The sequence below is a fragment of the Halichondria panicea genome, chromosome 10 (assembly GCF_963675165.1).
Source record: "Halichondria panicea chromosome 10, odHalPani1.1, whole genome shotgun sequence".
NCBI classification, from domain to species: Eukaryota; Metazoa; Porifera; class Demospongiae; order Suberitida; family Halichondriidae; genus Halichondria; species Halichondria panicea.
Genome location: NC_087386.1, coordinates 5,653,566 through 5,673,380, shown reverse-complemented (window position 1 = coordinate 5,673,380; position 19,815 = coordinate 5,653,566). Strand labels below are relative to the sequence as shown.

General features: G+C 44.8%; 4 protein-coding genes across 9 annotated transcripts in view; 3 read left to right on the top strand and 1 right to left on the bottom strand.

The window, feature by feature from the left end:
- Positions 1–15: 15 nt before the first annotated feature.
- Positions 16–5,592, top strand: LOC135342636 (procollagen galactosyltransferase 1-like). The gene is made up of 13 exons (XM_064539428.1): positions 16–422; positions 588–810; positions 1,360–1,424; positions 1,942–2,017; positions 2,260–2,464; positions 2,528–2,644; positions 2,961–3,037; positions 3,129–3,235; positions 3,351–3,483; positions 3,625–3,752; positions 4,023–4,226; positions 4,945–5,057; positions 5,336–5,592. Exons 1-13 carry the CDS (start codon positions 193–195, stop codon positions 5,506–5,508), a joined length of 1,851 nt encoding a protein of 616 aa, XP_064395498.1. The 5' UTR covers positions 16–192; the 3' UTR covers positions 5,509–5,592.
- Positions 5,582–9,159, top strand: LOC135342674 (probable D-lactate dehydrogenase, mitochondrial). The gene is made up of 12 exons (XM_064539479.1): positions 5,582–5,715; positions 5,793–5,974; positions 6,044–6,122; positions 6,302–6,443; positions 6,686–6,752; positions 6,815–6,907; positions 7,267–7,372; positions 7,565–7,787; positions 8,092–8,222; positions 8,272–8,365; positions 8,454–8,556; positions 8,873–9,159. The coding sequence occupies exons 1-12, from the start codon at positions 5,617–5,619 to the stop codon at positions 9,039–9,041; spliced, it is 1,488 nt and encodes a 495-aa protein (XP_064395549.1). The 5' UTR covers positions 5,582–5,616; the 3' UTR covers positions 9,042–9,159.
- Positions 9,129–12,524, bottom strand: LOC135342687 (transmembrane protein 237A-like). 2 transcript variants are annotated; one of them, XM_064539493.1, is made up of 11 exons: positions 12,384–12,524; positions 11,950–12,281; positions 11,511–11,633; positions 11,319–11,456; positions 11,121–11,230; positions 11,004–11,058; positions 10,684–10,837; positions 10,410–10,483; positions 10,102–10,195; positions 9,647–9,852; positions 9,129–9,318 (listed from the first exon to the last, which is right to left on the bottom strand). In XM_064539493.1, the coding sequence occupies exons 1-11, from the start codon at positions 12,467–12,469 to the stop codon at positions 9,272–9,274; spliced, it is 1,419 nt and encodes a 472-aa protein (XP_064395563.1). In that variant the 5' UTR covers positions 12,470–12,524; the 3' UTR covers positions 9,129–9,271. The 2 variants fall into 2 exon arrangements, with proteins under 2 accessions (XP_064395563.1, XP_064395564.1); XM_064539494.1 differs by having other exon boundaries at positions 11,959–12,281.
- Positions 12,525–12,597: 73 nt separating this feature from the next.
- Positions 12,598–19,815, top strand: part of LOC135342571 (E3 ubiquitin-protein ligase UBR4-like) — a 77,824-nt gene continuing 70,606 nt past the window's right edge. For 3 of the 5 annotated variants that reach the window (XM_064539317.1, XM_064539318.1, XM_064539316.1), the window contains exons 1-17: positions 12,598–12,763; positions 12,822–12,910; positions 13,219–13,434; positions 13,932–14,113; positions 14,386–14,525; positions 14,797–14,987; positions 15,418–15,563; positions 15,798–16,064; positions 16,274–16,417; positions 16,775–17,072; positions 17,256–17,746; positions 17,915–18,015; positions 18,127–18,179; positions 18,334–18,454; positions 18,639–18,741; positions 19,134–19,406; positions 19,575–19,815. The exon at positions 19,575–19,815 is cut by the window's right edge and continues 23 nt beyond it. In XM_064539317.1, coding sequence (XP_064395387.1) covers positions 12,630–12,763; positions 12,822–12,910; positions 13,219–13,434; positions 13,932–14,113; positions 14,386–14,525; positions 14,797–14,987; positions 15,418–15,563; positions 15,798–16,064; positions 16,274–16,417; positions 16,775–17,072; positions 17,256–17,746; positions 17,915–18,015; positions 18,127–18,179; positions 18,334–18,454; positions 18,639–18,741; positions 19,134–19,406; positions 19,575–19,815 — 3,190 coding nt within the window. In that variant the 5' untranslated portion in view covers positions 12,598–12,629. Of the gene's footprint in view, positions 12,764–12,821; positions 12,911–13,218; positions 13,435–13,931; positions 14,114–14,385; positions 14,526–14,796; positions 14,988–15,417; positions 15,564–15,797; positions 16,065–16,273; positions 16,418–16,774; positions 17,073–17,255; positions 17,747–17,914; positions 18,016–18,126; positions 18,180–18,333; positions 18,455–18,638; positions 18,742–19,133; positions 19,407–19,574 lie in introns of those variants that run through there. The other 2 variants (XM_064539319.1, XM_064539320.1) reach the window with 2 other exon arrangements.

The following is a 19,815-nucleotide window of genomic DNA, read 5'->3' as shown; positions in this document are numbered from 1 at the left end:
CAGTTAAAGCAATAACAATAGGGACATCCTCTTCTTGTCAAGATAAAGAAGCACAGTTCTCCATCAAAGATCAAAAAGCGAGGCTGTCACATAGAGTAAGGCTCGAGAAGCAGTGAAATAATCACCAGTCAGATGTTCAGAAATACCAGATAAACTCTATCAAATTAAAATTCCCAGCTCCACGGATCATCTATGAATAGTCTCTCGATACACTTGATTGCACTTGCTGTGTGCATAGCTCTCCTAGTGACTGCCATACCGTCTGTATATACGTTGGACAATGGAGACTCCTCTTTAGAAGCAACTGAAGATCTGCCGAGTGTCTTCCTTGCTATTCTGGCTAGAAATTCAGCTCACATGCTACCCAACTTTCTCGGTTATCTGGAGAACTTGGACTATCCTAAAGACAGGATTTCATTGTGGTAAGTTGCACCTGCCACTATGCATTAGAGGTTGTTACTCTATATCAGATGCATTGTATGTAATAGTTTGCAGAATTTCTATTTCTGTTTCTTGCATGCAAACAAAACCCCTATTGTGTTTGTACCAGCCCCACCCACCTATGAATATCATTAACTACACTGTAGGATCAGAACAGACCATAACGGTGACAACACCACGGCAATACTTGCTGAGTGGGCAGAAAACGTTAAGCTCGTGTACAAATCTGTGGACTTGAAGTCATCAGACGAGTGGCTGTATCCGAACCTTGACCCTTTCGAGGAGCATGACGAGAGGTTCGTCCATGTTGCCCAGTTGAGACAGGAAGGTCTGGAGGCGGCCAGGCGTTCAGGGGCAGACTACCTCTTTGTGAGTTATCAGTGTGACCATCTCTAGCCTCGTTCCCGGCCCATCTATTGTAAGGACCTAGCTAGGCTATCTCTAGACGTACCATTATGATACAGTGAAACCTGTCTATAGTGGTCACCCTGTAAGCAGGTCACCCTCTATAATACAGCCAGGTTAATGGGGCCCAAAGTCTCCATAGCATGTGTTTGGACCTGTGTTAGCAGGCCACCCTCTATAATACAGCCAGGTTAATGAGGCCCAAAGTCTCCACAGCATGTGTTTGGACCTGTGTTAGCAGGCCACCCTCTATAATACAGCCAGGTTAATGAGGCCCAAAGTCTCCACAGCATGTGTTTGGACCTGTGTTAGCAGGCCACCCTCTATAATACAGCCAGGTTAATGGGGCCCAAAGCCTCCATAGCATGTGTTTGGACCTGTGTTAGCAGGCCACCTCTTTATTTCAACCACTGTTAGTCTGCCCAAGACAGTAGTAGATACAGTTTTAGTTATTGCAATTTTGGTATCCACAGTATCTAGCTCAGATTAACTATACAATTGTTGTTTATCCAGCGGCTAGACTGTGACAACTTTCTGGTGAACAACAGGACACTACGGATTCTGATGGATCAGCAAAGGTAAGTCAGTGCGTGTACAGTCCATAGGGAGGGGATCCCCCTTGGGCAGTAACACAGGTTGATTGAAACACATGCTATGGAGACTTTGGGGCTTTTTAACCTGTCTGTATTATTAGAGGGTGACCACACTGTAGCTCTGCTCAGATATGTACAGTGTAAAGCATTAAGAGTTTCCTCTGTCTGTGAGTGCCTGGCCTTTAGTTATGGCTGACATTGGATTACTGTTTATTTTTTCTCCATTGTTGAACTATTTGATTTGTCTGTAATAGAGTGAGATTCAGACAACGTACTCTGAGAGTCAGCTGACCTTTTCCTGTGTGTTGCTATAGCGATAGATACAGCGTGTAGGCTAAAGCCATTGTCTCAAAAAATGCTCTTATTGTCTTAACAAATAGACACACAGCATTTAGTCGCTATTACCATTCATCAACACTCTCACATTGATTACATAATCAACATTGTATGGTCCCCCCCACACCCACACACACTGCACACATCACACACACACCACACACAGGGCAATAGTGGCTCCGATGCTAAAGTCGGGCAAGGATGCTGCTTACTCCAACTTCTGGTGTGGAATAGACAGCCGGGTGAGTTGAGCTAAGGAGGTCTAGATCTAGTGGAGTGGAGGGTACTCCATTATACCATACTGTCGCACTGTACTTTTGTGTAAAGTCTGCCTCTCTATCATGAACATGCCCACAAGCTGTACTGTGCCAATGCACTGTGTACAAATTAAGTCATTCCCAATGTCAAGTGTCAATCAAGTGTGACCTGTGTCTGACAACTTGACCAAATAATGCGTTTTCATCTTTTGACTGTTTCCCCTCAGGGCTACTACAAACGTACCCCTGACTATATCCCTATCCTCCAAGGGACGCAGGTGGGCTGTATCCCAGTCCCTGTGGTTCACTCCGCCCTCCTCGTTGACCTAAGGTGGGCGGGGTCAGAGAGGCTCCAACACTGGCCGGCACTGGACGGGTTCACTGGACCCATGGATGAGGTTACACACTTGGCATACTCGGCAAAAATGGCAGGTACTCTGTTGGACAGACTCTTCAAGCTTATCAGTTTGAATTGTCCCCTTCCCTCCACTGTAGATCTGCCTATGCACATTCTGAACACCGAGGTGTTGGGGTTCATGGTCAAACCAGAGGACTATGAGAGCCTGGACCACGCTGCTCAGGACTTCCTCAACTTTAAGTTGGAGAACCTTGGTAAGCCCTTCCCCCTTAAGGCTGCGGTGTCATCTGCTCTTTGTTAGTATAGCCAGTAGCCATCTCAGTGCGTCCATTGTTGCCGTGAACAATGTGTGTGGGCGGGTATAATTAGTGCAGGTCATAATAGAGGGGCTCTTTTAATAGTGTTCCCACAACATCCTTGACTGTGTATCCATTAGTGTGTGTATTGTCTCCTCCCACACAGTGGACCACCCCCCTATACTGCATTAGTGTGTGTATTGTCTCTCCCCACACAGTGGACCACCCCCCTATACTGCATTAGTGTGTGTATTAATTGTCTCCCCCCACACAGTGGACCACCCCCCTATACTGTACAGTCAGTACATCTCTAGACCACCCCCTGTCAAGAACAACTTGGGGTTGGACGCGGTAAGCTGTCTCTACTATTACAGTTATGTTGTATGTGTACGGAAATCAGAAAAGTTCACTGATAATTTCCAAACAATAAATTATTTGGTAGGTGTTCATGATTGGGCTAGTACGGAGGCCAGAAAGAAGGAACCGGATGATTTTAAGCCTGGACGAGCTCAACTTCAACTACACCCTCTTTGATGCTGTCGATGGAAGGTGAGAGAAAATTAATAATTATACATCGTATGGAGTAAGGTTTTAGATAGTGGCTTATGTTTATCACGTCCAACCCAGAGTGGTAGGTTTATTATTTTTTCCCTGGCCACTACAGACAGTTGAATCAGAGCTACCTGGACAGTCTGGGCATCAAGTACCTACCCGGCTGGAAGGACCCTTGGGGAGAACGACCTATGACCTTTGGAGAGGTCGGCTGTTTCCTTAGTCACCACATGATATGGCAGCAGGTGAGTGGGCGTTAGTGGACGTAATGGGGCCCAAAGTCTCCATAATTACGTTTCAAAGGCCATATCTTAAGCCACTGTTGGTCTGTCCAAGGGTGACCAGTATAGACAAGTCTTACTGTACCTCTCTTGCCCCCCCCCCAGATGATGACGGAGGGTCTGGATCAAATCCTGATTCTCGAGGATGATGTCGTGTTTGAGCCCTACTTCCGACATGACCTCACTAGAGTGCTGGAAGAGGCCAATCGGATCACACCAAACTGGGACCTCATGTGAGAGCTCTTGAATCAATATTCGGTTAAGCTGGAATAGGCGGACACACACACACACGCTTAGCTTTTATACCGTAGTCCTCGTGTGGCTACCCATTATTGAGGCATACTTAGCATCAGAATACTTTCCATAGTTGATCCTCGTAGTGTCCACGTTTAAAAGAAAGCTGCATCGTATATTCTTACACAAACCCTCAACCACCACCACTCCACTCCACACACACACACACCCCACACCCCACCCACCCACCCACACACACACACACACAGTTATGTTGGACGGAAAGCCCTGCACTGGAAAGATGAGCAGCTGGTGAACGGGAGCAAGAGACTGGTGTGGCCGCGCTATTCCTATTGGACGCTGGGTTACCTCCTGTCTCAGCGAGGGGCACGGAAGCTGCTGGAGGCAGAACCATTTACCAAGATGCTCCCTGTGGACGAATACCTCCCCATCATGTTTAATGTGCACCCTGAGTAAGTGTGTGTGTGTGTGTTTGGAAGGGGGGTAGCAAGCACAAGGCTAACTAACTGGGTTGGATGGAACCTTCCCCGCTGAAGCGTACCATTTGACTCCAACGAAATAGGAAAGGCGGGACACTCCCATATATGTACTTGTGGAGTCCGATCCGGGTATGACTGTCAAACCATAGACTCTATTATGGAAAACATCACAAACCATGCAGTTGAAAAGCAAGCTCATGATCAACATTTTCAATAACTACTTCAAAATTTGCAACTTAATACATTAGTGTAACCTACGTGACGACATCAGTTTCTTTTTTCTTTCATTATTGTGAAGGCTTTTAGTTTAGTTCTCTTGGACGTACTGTACTGTACGGTTAGGTTTGCAACTATTTTTAATGCCATGACGATTGTGTTTAGGCTCACGTGATTCCTCTATCTGGGTGTATCATCTATATGTTAGGCGTTTTGTGGCTTGTAGCTACATGTACAATCAGTGTAAGATCTAAGCTCTCCATTGGTCATATACCAGTATGTGTTGGTGGGTGGGTGTGTCCAATTGTCCCTAAGCTTCATAATTACATACGGTATGTCTTGTTAGAATAGATTGTAAAAAGATTGTAAGTTTGTTGTATGCATCTCTGTGTCTAATTAGTGTGTTGAAGGAAACAATCTTCTGCATGTGAACAAATTAAGCAATCTGTAACACTTTCACACTTGTCTCCCTTAGGTTGGAATGGGCTGCCCACTTCACTAGTCGTAACCTGGAGACCTACTCGGCCTTCCCCCTCCTAGTACACCCCACCCACTATGTGGGGGATGATGGGTGGTTCAGCGATACAGGTACGAAATGGTATTGTGATATTTGTGTTCGTTTTGGAGTCACGAAGAGTGTTCATTGTAGGCCTCAATTGAAATCGTTTTTATTAAAAAGGTCCACTAGTATGCATGTAGTCAGGAGCTCCTGGTGTCGTTAATGCCACATGCACACTACCTCTCACACACACACACTACCCTCACACACACCCACCCACCCACACACACACACACACTACCCCCACACACACCCACACACACACACACACTACCCCCACACACACCCACACACTACCCCCTCACAGAGCCTCCCATTGATGTGCTGAATCAGATCAGAGAACGCAAAGAAGCAGCAGAGAAGGCGGGAAAGATTGCTGAGAAGGTAGAGACCAGCCATCAAGCCAAGATCAGAGAGCAAGCCACTCAGAGACAAATAGAAGCTCTCAAAGCCAAACTGAAACCAAAATCAGAACTTTAGTTAAAAAAACTGCTCCTCTTTTTGCTATCACATGTGTAATATACAGTAATGGTTTTCAAAAGAATGTTGATGTTGGGATGATAATTATGCTGACCTAGACAGATTAGAATGCATGTACAGCCAAGGACTGTTTTGTACTTGTCCCAGCATATGAAATGGCTATGGAAACGGCTTACAAATATGTCCTGGATGTCAAGCAAGTCTACAGTGAGCAAAAAATTGCAAACAAATTGCTATAGCTTAATAAAATATAACAATAACCATGATAATTATTCTACATCTAGAATTTTGGAGATTACACTGATGATTTCCAGTGTACACTTGAGTCAGTGTTGGGTGTAGGGGGTGTGTCCAGGGGGGAGGCAGTGAGGGGTCATCATGGCCACGACGAGTCACACCACCCCCCTCAACCACCAGATGCTGTCGTCTTCCCGTCCTGTTTAGAGCAAGTCCGTGCAGTGGCTAGGTATATCAATAACGACATTAAAATGTAGCTCCTAAATTTCCTGAAAGCTAAAATTGTATTTTTTTTCAGACTGTGCAACGAGTTTCGAGTCCCACTGATTCCATTTGGAACAGGCACTGGCCTCGAGGGTGGAGTGGTGGCAACAAAGGTGTGCACGAGGACGCACAGTAATGCGTATTGGGGTTTAGAACTTTTGGTTTATCAGTAATTTTAGGCGTTAGTTGATTCTTATTCCATTGAGTTTGGACTTGGTTGAGAAAGACGTTAATCTTTACTTCATCTGTCGATTTTGGAAATTGGGGTTATATTGTACTCTGTTTTCTCCAGGGTGGTGTGTGTATGGACATGTGTAAAATGGACTCGATAGTTGAAGTCTCAAGAGAGGACCTGTACGCTACAGTGGAGCCAGGAGTGACCAGGCTGATGCTCAATAAACACCTCCGAAATAGTGGTCTAATGTTTCCAGTTGGTGAGTTGACCATTAATACCGACTGCTACAAGTGGGAATCTAAAAAAACAGGCCAGGGCCGTGGCTTTTTTCAAAGAATAGAACATTCTCTATCTCTAGGTTATCACTGATTTAAACACACCATTAGATAGACATTACAAAGGACTACAAAATGCATTTATAATTGCGCTGGTACGTACCCTAGTTCCTTTTTCCTAATACAAAATAACCCAATGGTTCAATGGACTTATTTTATACTGTAGATCCAGGAGCAGATGCATCCCTGTGCGGTATGGTTGCTACCAGGGCATCAGGCACTAATGCAGTTAAGTGAGTTAAAGCTGTGTTAGTATAATTATTGTGTCAGGTCACACGTACTAATCTGGATGCAGGTATGGTACCATGAGAGAGAATGTGCTCAACCTCCAGGTAGTGCTAGCTGACGGGAGTGTTGTGCACACAGCTGGTCTCAAGGGAAGAGCTAGGTATCTTCGTACTGAACATTCCTGACTTCCACTCTCTCCCCGGTCCTTTCCCAGTATCCCCCACTCCCAGTTTCTCCCTACTTCTTTCTTCCCCTGCACTATCCCTAGCCTCGATCCCAGGCTGCTCTTCCTCGATCCCAGGCCGCTCTTCCTCAAAGAGAGGCCTGGGATCGAGGCTAGGGAGAAGAGGCCTGGGATCGAGGCTAGGGAGAGGAAGAGTGGCCTGGGATCGAGGCTAGGGAGAGGAAGAGCGGCCTGGGATTGAGGCTAGGATTAAGGAAGCTACACTATCCCCTGCACTAACTGCATGAGTCCTAGGTTTCCTGGGTGTGTGTGTAAGTTCTTGTTTACTCATACAGGAAGAGCTCTGCTGGGTACAACTTGACACAGCTGTTTGTTGGCTCAGAAGGTACCCTGGGAGTCATCACGCAGGCCACTGTGCGTCTGCATGCAATTCCAGAGACTGTGAGTTAAATAAATTATTTCCCACAGCTAAATAAATGTGTAATACCGTCCAAAAACTCCTGCACACGTCTCCCTATATAATTATGGTGTAACTGTATGTCGTTTAACAGTATACCTACACTGTACATATAGCTAGTCTTCTTCGTTTAATAACTAAGAATTTCATTTTCAGTTTTGTTCTTGAACATACAGACGGTGGCTGCGTTGTGCACATTTCCCAGCATCAGAGCAGCTGTTGATGCCACTGTACACATGCTGGCAGTGGGCGTGTCAGTGGGGAGGGTGGAGTTACTGGACGAGATCTCAATAGATGTCAGTAATCAGTGCTCCAATCTAGACCTGCCGGTATCGCCCACTCTTTTTATGGAGTTCTCCGGGACCAGTGCTGCCGTTGAGGAAGATAGTCACAGAGCCAGTAAGAAGTCACCCCCCCCCCTACCACACACCCTCTCCCTTTGTATCTCATATCCTGAAAATTATTATTGCATTCTATCAGTGCCTTTACGTATGTCCATCGTCAAGTTGAACTTTTCAAAAAGGTGGTAATGTGAAACGGTATTATTATATGTACGTATAGAACTTAGGTACGTAACTGCTTTAAGAAGGATTTATTCCATGACTTTGTTGAGGTTACTTTAGGAACATTTTTAAAGGTTGTATATACACTGTATGTACTGTGTGTTTAAATCCTCTCAGTATTATTTTGTCCTCATGCACAGAGGAGCTAGTTGAGGAGAATGGCTGTGTACAGTTCACCTGTGAGAGAGAGCAAGAAGCTAAGAACACAATATGGAGGGCGAGACATGAGTGGCTGTATGCAGGACAAGCACAGCTGTCTATAGGCAGAGATGTGAGCTGACTGTGTTGTTATAGTGATGGACATTGTTCCTTGTGTGCAGTGCCTCACTACTGACGTGTGTGTGCCGATCTCCAAGCTACCTCAAGTTGTTACGGAAACAAGGGAAGATTTGAACAGTTCTGGATTGATTAAAGGTGCAGTTAATTCATTATAAAAGTTCCGAGTGAGCGTATGCCCACCCACTGTGTGTGTGTGTGTGTGTGTGTGTGTGTGTATCTGCAGCACCCATATTTGGTCATGTGGGGGACGGCAACTTCCATGCTGTCATCTCATACAATAAAGACGAGCAGCAAACAGCTGATGAAGTAGTGGTCAGAATGGCCAGGTGAGGGATTTACTGTATATAGTTGTATGACTTAGTGTAGTGGTTTCTTTTGGTAATCAGGTGATATTAACAATTATTAAGCATATAATGTTTCAGTAGTGAATCTGATCAATTATTTCATTTGTACAGTCGTAATGTTCGTGTACTGGTAGTTGGTGTATATCCATGCACTCACCTGCTCACACTATCTTGACTCTGTACAGAACCACCATGGCACTGCGTTTACTTTATTAGTGGTGTAGAAACAGAAAGTATAATTATTCATCTGTTTAATTAATTCTCTGCACTTAATGATTGCCTTTGTGTCCCCGTGCAGACGAGCGATGCGTGTGGGGGGTACCTGCACGGGGGAGCACGGTGTTGGCCTCGGGAAGAGGGGGTTACTGATGGAGGAGTTTGGGGGGACAGGAGTGGAGCTAATGAAGCAAATCAAAGGAACACTCGACCCTAATGGCATCATGAACCCTGGGAAACTTTTTATGTAGAGACAAAAACTATATTTATTTATTATTTTTGCTGACTTGCACATCTATAATGATAATTGTTACTATAGTTACACTTGCATACTGGCACTGGTAATGAAATATTATATGGAACAGATAATTATGTTATATAAAGTAAATGTTGAGAATATAATCATTTGTGTGGTTAATACGGAGAGTTATAAGTGATAACTGGAAAATGCAATTACGCAATTAAGTTTATTGGAGTCTATTCAGCCGACTTTTCTTGTGTCGTCAGATTCAATATTCCTGAGATAATCTGCAGGGAAAGAGGGTGAGCATGAAACAAATACACACACATAGCTTACAGGCGCAGAAACAAGCCAGCTGGTTTCCCATACACTTTTCAGTAAACTTTCAGCATTGGTGTGGTCTTATACTAAAACTAGCTCTCTGGTAGATTATGCTGGCATAATTTTGAGCATAATAGGCACATTTTTTGGGTGAGACTTAATAGGCACTTTTTATTAACATTATGAGTAGAGTCATTCTCTAAGGTAGGCAAACTAGAGGATTTAAAACTGTGCAATGATTTTAGCCCCCCTACCAATAATTTCCCAAAACCTCTTCCTACGTGCACCGCTGACCTTGCAGTCTGTCAGTTCTAGTAACCCAGACGGTCAACAGCCAGCTGCCTATACAGAGCACGGCCCTCACAGTGACCACACTCAACCAGGAAGTCACCAGACTGCTCTCAGGACTAGGAGAGGACGGGATGTAGACCACACCCTCTACTGTGTGGGTGGCAGACAATGGAGACGAGGACGCATTCACAGCCTCCAGAATATCCAACCTGAAGTGGAGAATTGTCTGCTGGGTAAATTCTGAGAGCTGATAATTTGAAACTAAAACATACATTCTGTAGCTTTTGGATACATTTGTAGGTCTAAAGCTATAACACAGTGATACATAATCTTTTATGGTACAATAAATTACATATACAGTGTATGTTCAATGTGAATTAGTGAAGAAAAGAGGTTATGCAGACTTACAATGCAAACACACTGTACGTAGCTACATGAATGGTGGTCAGTTCACCTACCACAGTGTTGGTAGTAGTGGGTACAGAGAGATCCTCTCATCAATGGCTGTCAGACTCAGTGTCAGCACTAGAGCCAGCAGCACCAGCAGGAGAGCTGTGCAGGGGAGATACCAGAGATAGTAGCTATGGGGATACACACAATGATGTGAGGGCCGTGGACTTATACTTAAAATCGCAAACATTTGTATGGGGAAAGAGTGGGGAATTGTTGTTAATGTGAGAGTAGCTAGCTTAATTATCATGCGCATAATTAGTGAACGTACGTATCTTTACAATGACTGCATGTGTGTTATTGTGAATCAACTTACCGATGAAGACAAAAAGTTGCGAGGGATAAATGAAGCTCTTCAGACACAGTCTGTCAATACGAGCCAAGTCAAGTCTGCACAGATAACATGCACATACGTAACCATAGAGCAGAAATTCACCCGAAACAGACAAAGATAAACTTCACATCTACCAGCTAACACACAGCTGCTACAAGAGAGATTGCTACTAAGAATACAAGAAAGTAGTTCAACCTCCCCCCAATATAATTATCCCCCGGCCACTCCCCTCTATCTATCAGCCCCCCCTGCACACCTGTCACAGAGGGATACGGTGACTAGGAGCAGGAGGAAGAGATACACGGCATGGACGGGTAGAGATAGTGAGTTATATGCTGTGAGTAAGGAGACATGACGGTCAGTCTGTCCAGCCAGGACATGGACCACCACGCAGTCCCACAGAGCCAGGCCTGCAGTGGAGAGAGACAGCTGAGATTAATTAGTTGCTAGGGAAATACTTAATTGGCATTGTACACTAGCTGTTCAGATAAAATAAAGATTGTCAGAATCACAAAATTAACGAATATTGGACCAATGGAAAACTAAAATTATGGCCGTTCAAAATAACAGACTCACCAGCTAACAAACCATGGGCAGAAAGTGAGACCTTCTGTACCTGACTATGAACAAACTGAAGGAGAAGAAATATTTGTACATTAAGTGCACACTATGCAGCTAGAGGCTTCAACGCACTAGGGTGACTTGTCCACTAGTCACTTCTCGGTCCATCCAAGCTAGCCCCGCCCCCTTCCTCAGTGAGGGATCTGACTGCCCTCGTCTTTGGGCTACAAAGCCACGCCCATCTAGGGAAGAGAACAACACTAATATATGTGCTGCAGTTCAATGAACGAGGAATTTCAACATTAATAAAGACGACAATTTCTTACAAACCTCTTCTTTCTACAAATATGACATCATCATCGTGAGTTGTGTGGGCGTGGTGAGGGTGTGGGAGGGTGAAAGTTTGGGTTACATGATCTTCGGCCGTCACATCAACAACATCTTCCTCGGACAAGTATGCCTGGATACCTGAAATACAGGAACACTCTCAGAACTGAAGTTACTTAAATACCTCCAACTTACCATTCATTGGTTCGATGGTGTCTGTGATACGCCCACTGGCCAGCTGGTCTGCTAATGACGACTGTGGGGGGTCCTCTGTGTCAGGGGGGAGGGCAGGCAGCTGTCTCACACCAGGGGGTCCCTCTGAGAACAACATACACAAAATGGTGGAGCTGAATGACAGTAATCCATACTGTAACTAATGACAGTTATAATTATAGTTGTCACAGAACTTGCATTGGAAAGACCATACAGAGAGACACAGCATCAATCAGTTTTGATCTGAACTTAAATTACAAGCTCTTAAAGGTAGCTACCAAAACGGCTGAAAGTTGGGGAGGGAAGAACGCTATGAATCAATGCATAAATGTGATGGTGGTATGAACACAACATTACTCTAGCTATTATTTTGATTTTCACAACACAGGAATTTGGTGATTGCAAATTTATCATTACTTACTATTCTTACCGTCCTCAGTTGTCTGTGCATGGGTGGGCAGGTCTTCCTCAGCTGTTCCCTCCGACAGTAGCCCCTCCTCCCTCATACCATGCTCCCTCTCACTGTCCGAGCCCAGAGTGGGTGTGGTCACACCCTTAGTTTGCGCAGGAGGTGGATTATAGATTGGGTCGAGACGTGATCGCAGCTGGTTTCTCAAAGCATCGCCTAGCAACGACTCGGGGGGCTGCTCTGATAATGAGAGGGGCTCTCCCCTTTTCCTCTTCTTTCTCTTCTTCTTGGGTTGCTTGAGAGGCTCTAGTAATCTGGGTAGTGGCACTGGAGGTCCAGTAGGGCTGCACCAGTGAGGGAGGACATGTACGCGTATGCTCAACTTAACTTCAACTTAGACTGCCAGTTTTGATTTACTGCACACACAAATGCATCATTCAACACACCTCATGTCAAGATCTGACATATGGAGAGGTCCTGGACTGGTGATCTCTTGTCTAACAGCTCCTACGGCCTCAGAGGATGCAGCCATAGTCACTAGGTTTTAGCAGACTTCAAAGCTGGTGCATTTAATTTTTCAATTTTACTCTCCGGAACGCCCCCCTTATCTTTACCACGATCTTCTCGCAGGAGGCTCTCTAATAATACGATGTTCCGTAACCACGTGTATCTATTATTCTCTGTTGAGAAAAATGGAGTCAAAAGAAGAAGCAGGTGAAGCAGAAGCTTCCAGCAATGATGAGGTATCCTCTGGACTCTTGGCTGACCTTGAGGCCCCTGAGGAATTGTTCAAAGTGACAGGGTTCTGTGAAAAGCTGGCAAAAATGTGAGAAAGGGAAAAATTTGATATTGTTGCCGATAAATTGATATTGATTGTTTTGTAGGTCGACTGTGTTTCAAAAGCTTCATGTTGGAACAGCCTGTCTTGCGTTACTCTCCTGCGATCGGATAGTCGCACAACTAAAGCAAAAAGGTACGACCAACTACTAAATAGTTATTTGTAAATGTGCTATTCCGTACTTATCTACGGGTATTTACTAATGTATAAGTACACATTTGTGAATGGTACAAGTTTGAGTGATTATGTTTTATGTGCAATTCTTTTGATAGAACGTAAATGCCTTAGCCCCCAACCCCAGCAGTTTGAATGTAAATGACCTTTTCTCTTTTATTGGTAGATGACCTCCCCCAGATTAGTGTGACCATACTTTATCTATACACCTAAAGCTTATCAATGTGGCCACAGTAGAGTACTCTCTTCCTCATCCACACACACCACAGATCTTGCTGATGGCAGTGTGGTGGTAACTGGGGTGACCTCTTTGCTCAAGTTTCTACTGGACTCACTGCAACATTGCGGTAGCCATTACTCGATTGTGTTCAAAGCTCTCAGTGAGTTTTGTCATGGGCATTCATTTCTTAGCACTAATGACAGAAGTTACCTCTTTGAGCAGCTAAAGAAGAGCAAGTTCGATGCAGAGATTGCAGAACTTGAAGGTAAAGTGTGTGTGTGTGTGTGTGTGTGTGTGTGTGCGCGTGTGTGTGTGTGTGTGTAAATACTGGCACTAGCATTCCTTGCTTATCATATTTAACACAGCTTGTGTTATAGTTTAATTTGAATACTAGAAGGTGAATAAGTATGTGCATGTGTGTGTGCATACTGACACTGACATTCCCTGCTGATCATAGTTAGCACATTGTGTGAATGCCTTGTATTGATTATAGTATAATGTGAGTGCTACATAAGCCGTCATTGTTTGGTTAAGAACAATAGAAAGTTCAGTAGTGATGCGCATGTGTTCTATACTTCATGCATTGAAGTGAACGTAGCTACTGTTAGTCAGTGCTCAATAAATGGAGCGTATGACCTGTGTGACCAGCAGGATGTGGTGTGTGGGCAGTTGTGTTTGTGATCCCCTCAGTGGTCAGTACTAACCACACTCTACTAGTCAACCATGCCAGTGTTGTATCACCAGATCCCCTCTCTCTTGTAGGCACCTTACCAGAAGATGCCTCCACTAAGAGCAAGACCAAACCCTCCCCTCAATCGAAGGACTCTGCTCAGTCCACACTCAAGAGCTTCTTTGCTACCCTCACCACTCCGCTCAGACAATCCTCCCTCTCACCAAAGACACAGTCGGAAAAGGACCCCACGACCTCTGACCTCTTCTCTCAGGTAGGCCAACAAGGAGGCATAGCAGGACAGCTGTGGATATAGTTAGCAAGGGCTATACACTCACACAATTTTGGGCTTATACAAGTACATGAAGTATTAATTTTTTTTTATAAGCAAGTTTGTTTTACAGTATTTTTCTCTAAAAAGATTCTATGTTTGTAGCTTCTACCAAATTTTTTCCCGTTACATACGTCTGCCTGTTTGGGTTCTTGAATCTGTAAAATATTAATGTAAGTCGACCCTATAATTATTAAGGTCTGATATCCCTGCAGGTGTGCTCCGAGGCGCTGTGTGAGTTGGGGGGTGGGCTGATCCTCATGGACTACTGTTCTGGTCTCACTGCACTCCGACCTGCGGAGAAGAACTATTGGAGCTCCTCAGGGGAGAATGGCATGACCGGGCTAGTCAATAGGTAGGGTTGCCATTAATTCTTTCATATGCTTGTACAGAAGTTCATTTATGTCAACAATCATATGTAACTGCATGTGTGCATTGTATTATAATTATGATGATCACTTGAAGCAACCTTGATTGGGGATTAGGGGTGCATAAAATGCATGGTCCATGAAGTGTGTGTGTATATTCTTGGAATGTACTACACATGTTCGTGTAACTAGAAAGTTTTGACAAGTTCTCCTTCATTTTCAATAAATACTGTAAAACTATCATACCTGTCCCCTCAGATTGGTTGAGAGCAGCTGTGCTGTGGAGGCAGTCTCACTGATAGTGCAACTGCCTGTTCTGGTGAACGATAGCTCCAACCTTCGACCAAATACGCTGACTCAGCTACTATTCAGTTGTGTTGAGGCCTCGACTGCTGCATGTGTGTGCCTCGCTGGACTGGGCAAGAAGACAGTGCAGCCTGCTGACGAGGGTGAGTGGGTGTGTCAGTGGGTGTGGTTCAGATGATGATTAGTACACATCACGACGGTCTCCTGACTTTATACTGGAGAGAACAGATGTGGCTGATGAACTACGTGATAGTGGTTGCTATGAACACTAGATTGCATGTAGACAGTGTAGCAGTGTAGTCAATTGGTTGGTTTTCTGTTTTAGGAACTGTATACATTATGTGCAGTGAAACATTTTGTAGAGGGTGGCCTGCTAACACAGGTCAATGTTAATGGAGACTTTGGGCCCCATTAACCTGGCTGTATTATAGAGGGTGGGCTGCTAACACAGGTCCAAACACATGCTATGAAGCTCATTAACCTAGCTGTATTATAGAGGGTGACTACAATAGACAGGTTTATGCATGGTAATAGTGATGAAGGTTGTTACAGTGTGTAATGGTCTTGATGCAGGTACTAGTGCATCAACAGCTGACACCGAGGTCGTGGTCAGTTCTCTGGCCGAGCTCTACTCTCACTTATCAGCGTGTGCCCCGCCCGCTGGCCACACCCCTTTCCAGGCCGTCAAGGCACTCGTCTCATCCATTACCTGCAATGCCGTGAGTTAATTAGTTAGTATAGTCTAGCAGTGTTGAATATTCATTATTCTGTGTTGGCCGTATGATGATTAATTAAGGATATAATGAGCACAGCTGTGCGTGATTATCTCATCAATTGTTCCTACTGACGACCACTCTATATCTGTATATAAAATATTATATATAGAAATGGCACGTAGCACGATTGAAATGGTAGCACGTAATATAAACTAGTATGTACACTACTATGCACAGATCAAAGCTCATGTGAGCCTGTTGTCCATCCTGGGTGCTCTGCACAACACCACACCCCTTTATTGGAACGTTAACACTCTGTTCATCTACCACGTCTTCAATGGGTTAGGGTCCCTACTGGGTCAGACAGGAAGTGGGACAGGAAGTGAGCCTGGAGGCAATAAGCTGTTTGGTCATGTGCGACTGTCTGTGCCGTGTGGAGAGCTCGTGTTGGCAGCTGTCGAGTGGTTGCAGCTGCTCTGTGAGGAGTTACTGAGAGATGGCGAGGTGAGTGGGTGGTGTGGGCGTATGTATGTGTGTGATTGTGGGAGGGGCAATAGAGTACAGTTATGTTATGAAATGAAAATGAAAATCTCATATTATTGTGGAATGAGCTAGATCACTGTGATAATTCGTCTATAGCATAATGTGCCAACATTCGAGCATAATAAATCAAGATTTAAATTCCTGCTTGAATAAAATGTCCGCCTGTATAGACTACCACGGAGGAGAAGGCACTAACGATTCTCACCTTTGACCTCAACACTAACTACACCAGCTGGCAACGTGTGGAGATGCTCCTCACCCACACCCCTCTATTGAGCGTGCTCCCAGCCGTGCTACTAGCCTCATACAAGAAGGTCAGAGGTCAACCACACGTAGTACAAACATAGTTATGTGTTAGTGAGCATTGTTTGTAAATGTACGTGCGTTGTATTCTCGTAATTGTATTGTCAAGTATGCAGCCATGAATGAGAGCTTGCTATTACATAGCAGCTGTAGTATTTTAATGGTGATTGTACACTGGTCGAACATTTCATTTTTGAGTATATAATTTTATGTTAAGCAAACGATGATGTCATTGGATTCCCCTGCCTAAGAGAACCGATGGGGATATGTCACATGACTTGTCTGATGCAAACCCTATATATAGCTAGGCCTTCCCTAACAACAATTCCATAGTAAATTTACAAAAGCGCATGTTTTTGTCCCCCCAGGCCACATCGCTAATGGAGGCATCTCGAGCTCAGTCTAAGAAAGAACAAGACACGCTCGTGCGAACACGTACAGACAAACAGGAGAGCCTCGCCCAGCGACTCAGTCTGGCACTATCAACCAAGATATCAGAGAAGGCAGAGTCACTATTGGCCCCGCCCATGGAAGGTGACGAGGATGAAGTATATTCCCCATCCTCCAACTCCACAGTGAGCTCCAGTGGTGATGTGGAGGGAGTGTACACACTGCAGGAGTCTGACCTGGCTGACTCGGAGTTCTCTTCTGGGGATGAGGAATCAGGTGGGTGTGGTCAGGATGTCATGTGACCTAACTGTTACCTTATATAACAGGTTATAATTATTTCGTATTTAGAGCATTAACCCGAAATTACAAATTCACTATTCTGAGCTTGTTCAAATATTTAGAATGGAGTATGTATTTATAAGAAAATCACTCGCTAATTCTTTGTTTCGCACACCACAGTTATGCCTCTGCCGTTGGACTTCCCCCACCCGTTGCCTGGCCACCCCCTCTTTCCATATATGGTCGATTTCCTTCGTCACACAGCGTCACCTGCCACCCCGGCAGCCCCTCCCCCTCCACCCCCTCTCCCACCACGCCTACCTCCTCGTAACATACCACGGAAATCAGATGAGGGAACATTGCAACAAGCGGAGCCATCGAAGAAAAAACCTGCTTTCTATCTTCGTCTTTCCCTGCAAACATTGTCTTGCTTATCCTCCGGTTTACTATGTAGCCAGAATAGTCAGGTGACAGAGTTTGTACGCAAGAAGCTATCTGCCGAGCACATGTCTTGTTTCGCTTGGCTGCTTCGTTCTGTGACTAATGATCAGCTGCAGTCAGAGCTGCTTGAGATGCTCCATAGCCTTGTGATGAGAGGTATTATAGGAGATGGTTTGCAGGGACTATTGCTGAGGGAGTTGGAGCTCAATACCAAGTGTTGGCCACTACAGGTGCGTGGTGTGATGGTGTGTGGGTGGTAGTGTGTGCTGTGTGCATGTGTGATGTTGTGGGTGGTAGTGTGTGTGGATGGTGGTGATAGTGTGTGTTGTGTGGATTGAGTGATAGTAATAAAATGTTTCGGTGATTACACACATAACTATAATCTTCACTGCATGCAGGTGTCCCACTCGTGTCTGTCCCTACTGGGTAGAGTGTTGGTGTACAGAGGACGGGCAGACCATCCTGAGGGGGATCCTCTCGCCATCAACATCTGGAAGGGGTGTGTTCCTGTAGCTATATGAACTCGTGTGTGTCACTTATAAAGCTTTTTTGTTTGTATTGTAACCATGGTGAGATGGATTGATTCAATGGTTTGTATTTTCCTTTTCAGATTTTTGAGGGCAATTGAAGAAGCTTGCTTGTCTGAGGACGAGTCCAATGAAGGTGCGTAACACACTGTGGTTTTGTGAGCTTTTCTTGTTATATACGTATATTGAGAATGGGAAAATGCACAAATGTACATATTTAATCTTTACACTAGTGGGATAGTGCATGATCTTCTGTAATAATAGCGAAACATTCACTGCCCCTCTCCCAGACTTTGATGTGACATACCTTCAGCTGTTCTTGTTGGTGTGGCACAACTTCCCCTCCCCCGTGAGGAAGGAGCTCCTCGTGCTCTGTGCCCACATCATCATCAGGGTGGCTGATGCCAGACAGTGAGTCTCGATCAGTAGACTGGCATGTTGTCTACAAGTTCTAACAATCTAGAGAGCTCTAGTAGTGGGGAGAGTGGGAAACTAGCTGTCACGTCGTATATTTTGTACATACACTTTTGTTGGAAGAATTCTAGAATTGAAATAGGTTTGCTAAGATTATTGATTACCTGGCCCTCCCTCCCAGGACTGGTGGGCGTGTATCATCACTGATGACCAGTCGACTCCTCACTCTATTCGATTACCTCCTCTTCCAGTTCTCAGAGCCAGTGTCAGAGCTCATGGATCAGGTAAGCACCCTTGTTGTCAGTGTAACCGTGTCTTGTGTGTGTGTGTAACGTGTACTTGCATACTGGTAGCATAACAACAGTGTAGCTGCATGTACATGTAGGTGTTCTGTACAGGAAGCATGTGTACTATAATTATAGCCTCCTTGCCTTGTACTGGCCTCCCCCATGGCCGTGTGCATACTAGTGAGGCTGACAGCAATATGCCAGCAACTCCACTCTGACTTGGTATACACTACAGCAAGTCTGAACTATATTGCTTCCACAATCTCTTCCAGCAAATTTTAATATATAATTATAATACTGCCCGTACATATAGATGCATACATAGGAATATATCATTTTCTGTTTTTGTCTGCACTCCATGAGTTTATGCTTCTGTATTTTGATTCCAGGTCAACAATAATCTGTTCTCATTCTGCAAACCAGTGATCAGTAGGGCGGACGAGGACACACCCACTAGCTCCACCCCCAGCTGCACCAAGTTCTACGCCAGTGAGCTACAGCTCCAGTACGCAACCATACTGTCGAAACCATCTTCTTCAACCAAGTATAAAAATGAGGGTGAGGAAAGGATTGACCCAAAGTTCTACAATGTTCGTCCAATGGGTGGAGTCATTATCACGGAGGAGGCGGAGTCAATTGAAATACAAACAGTTGACGATGAGGTTAGGCACCTTCTAATACATCATAATTTTTTATGTTGTATAATTTATTACTGTACATGTACATACATCTCCTGTGTAGTAGTATCCATATAGAAGTACGTCAAAATACATTATACACAAATATATTTCACCAAAATTATATTCCTAAATCAACCCCCCTTCCCCCAGGCCTGCAGAATAGTGCTGACGATGGAGCCCCCCAAAGGGTCCCCTCCCGACAGCCGTGGGTACACTCTTCTAATCAAGTCTCTATTGGTCCTCTTAGACTCAGGGATAGACTACGAGAAGCATCAGCTGAAACTGTCAGTGCGTGTCCTGGCTGCGTGTGCGTCCCACCAGGCCTTCTGTCTGGCCTCAGGCATTCTCAGCCAGCTGCCTCCATCCATCTCAGTGCTCCAGGCAGTCGTGG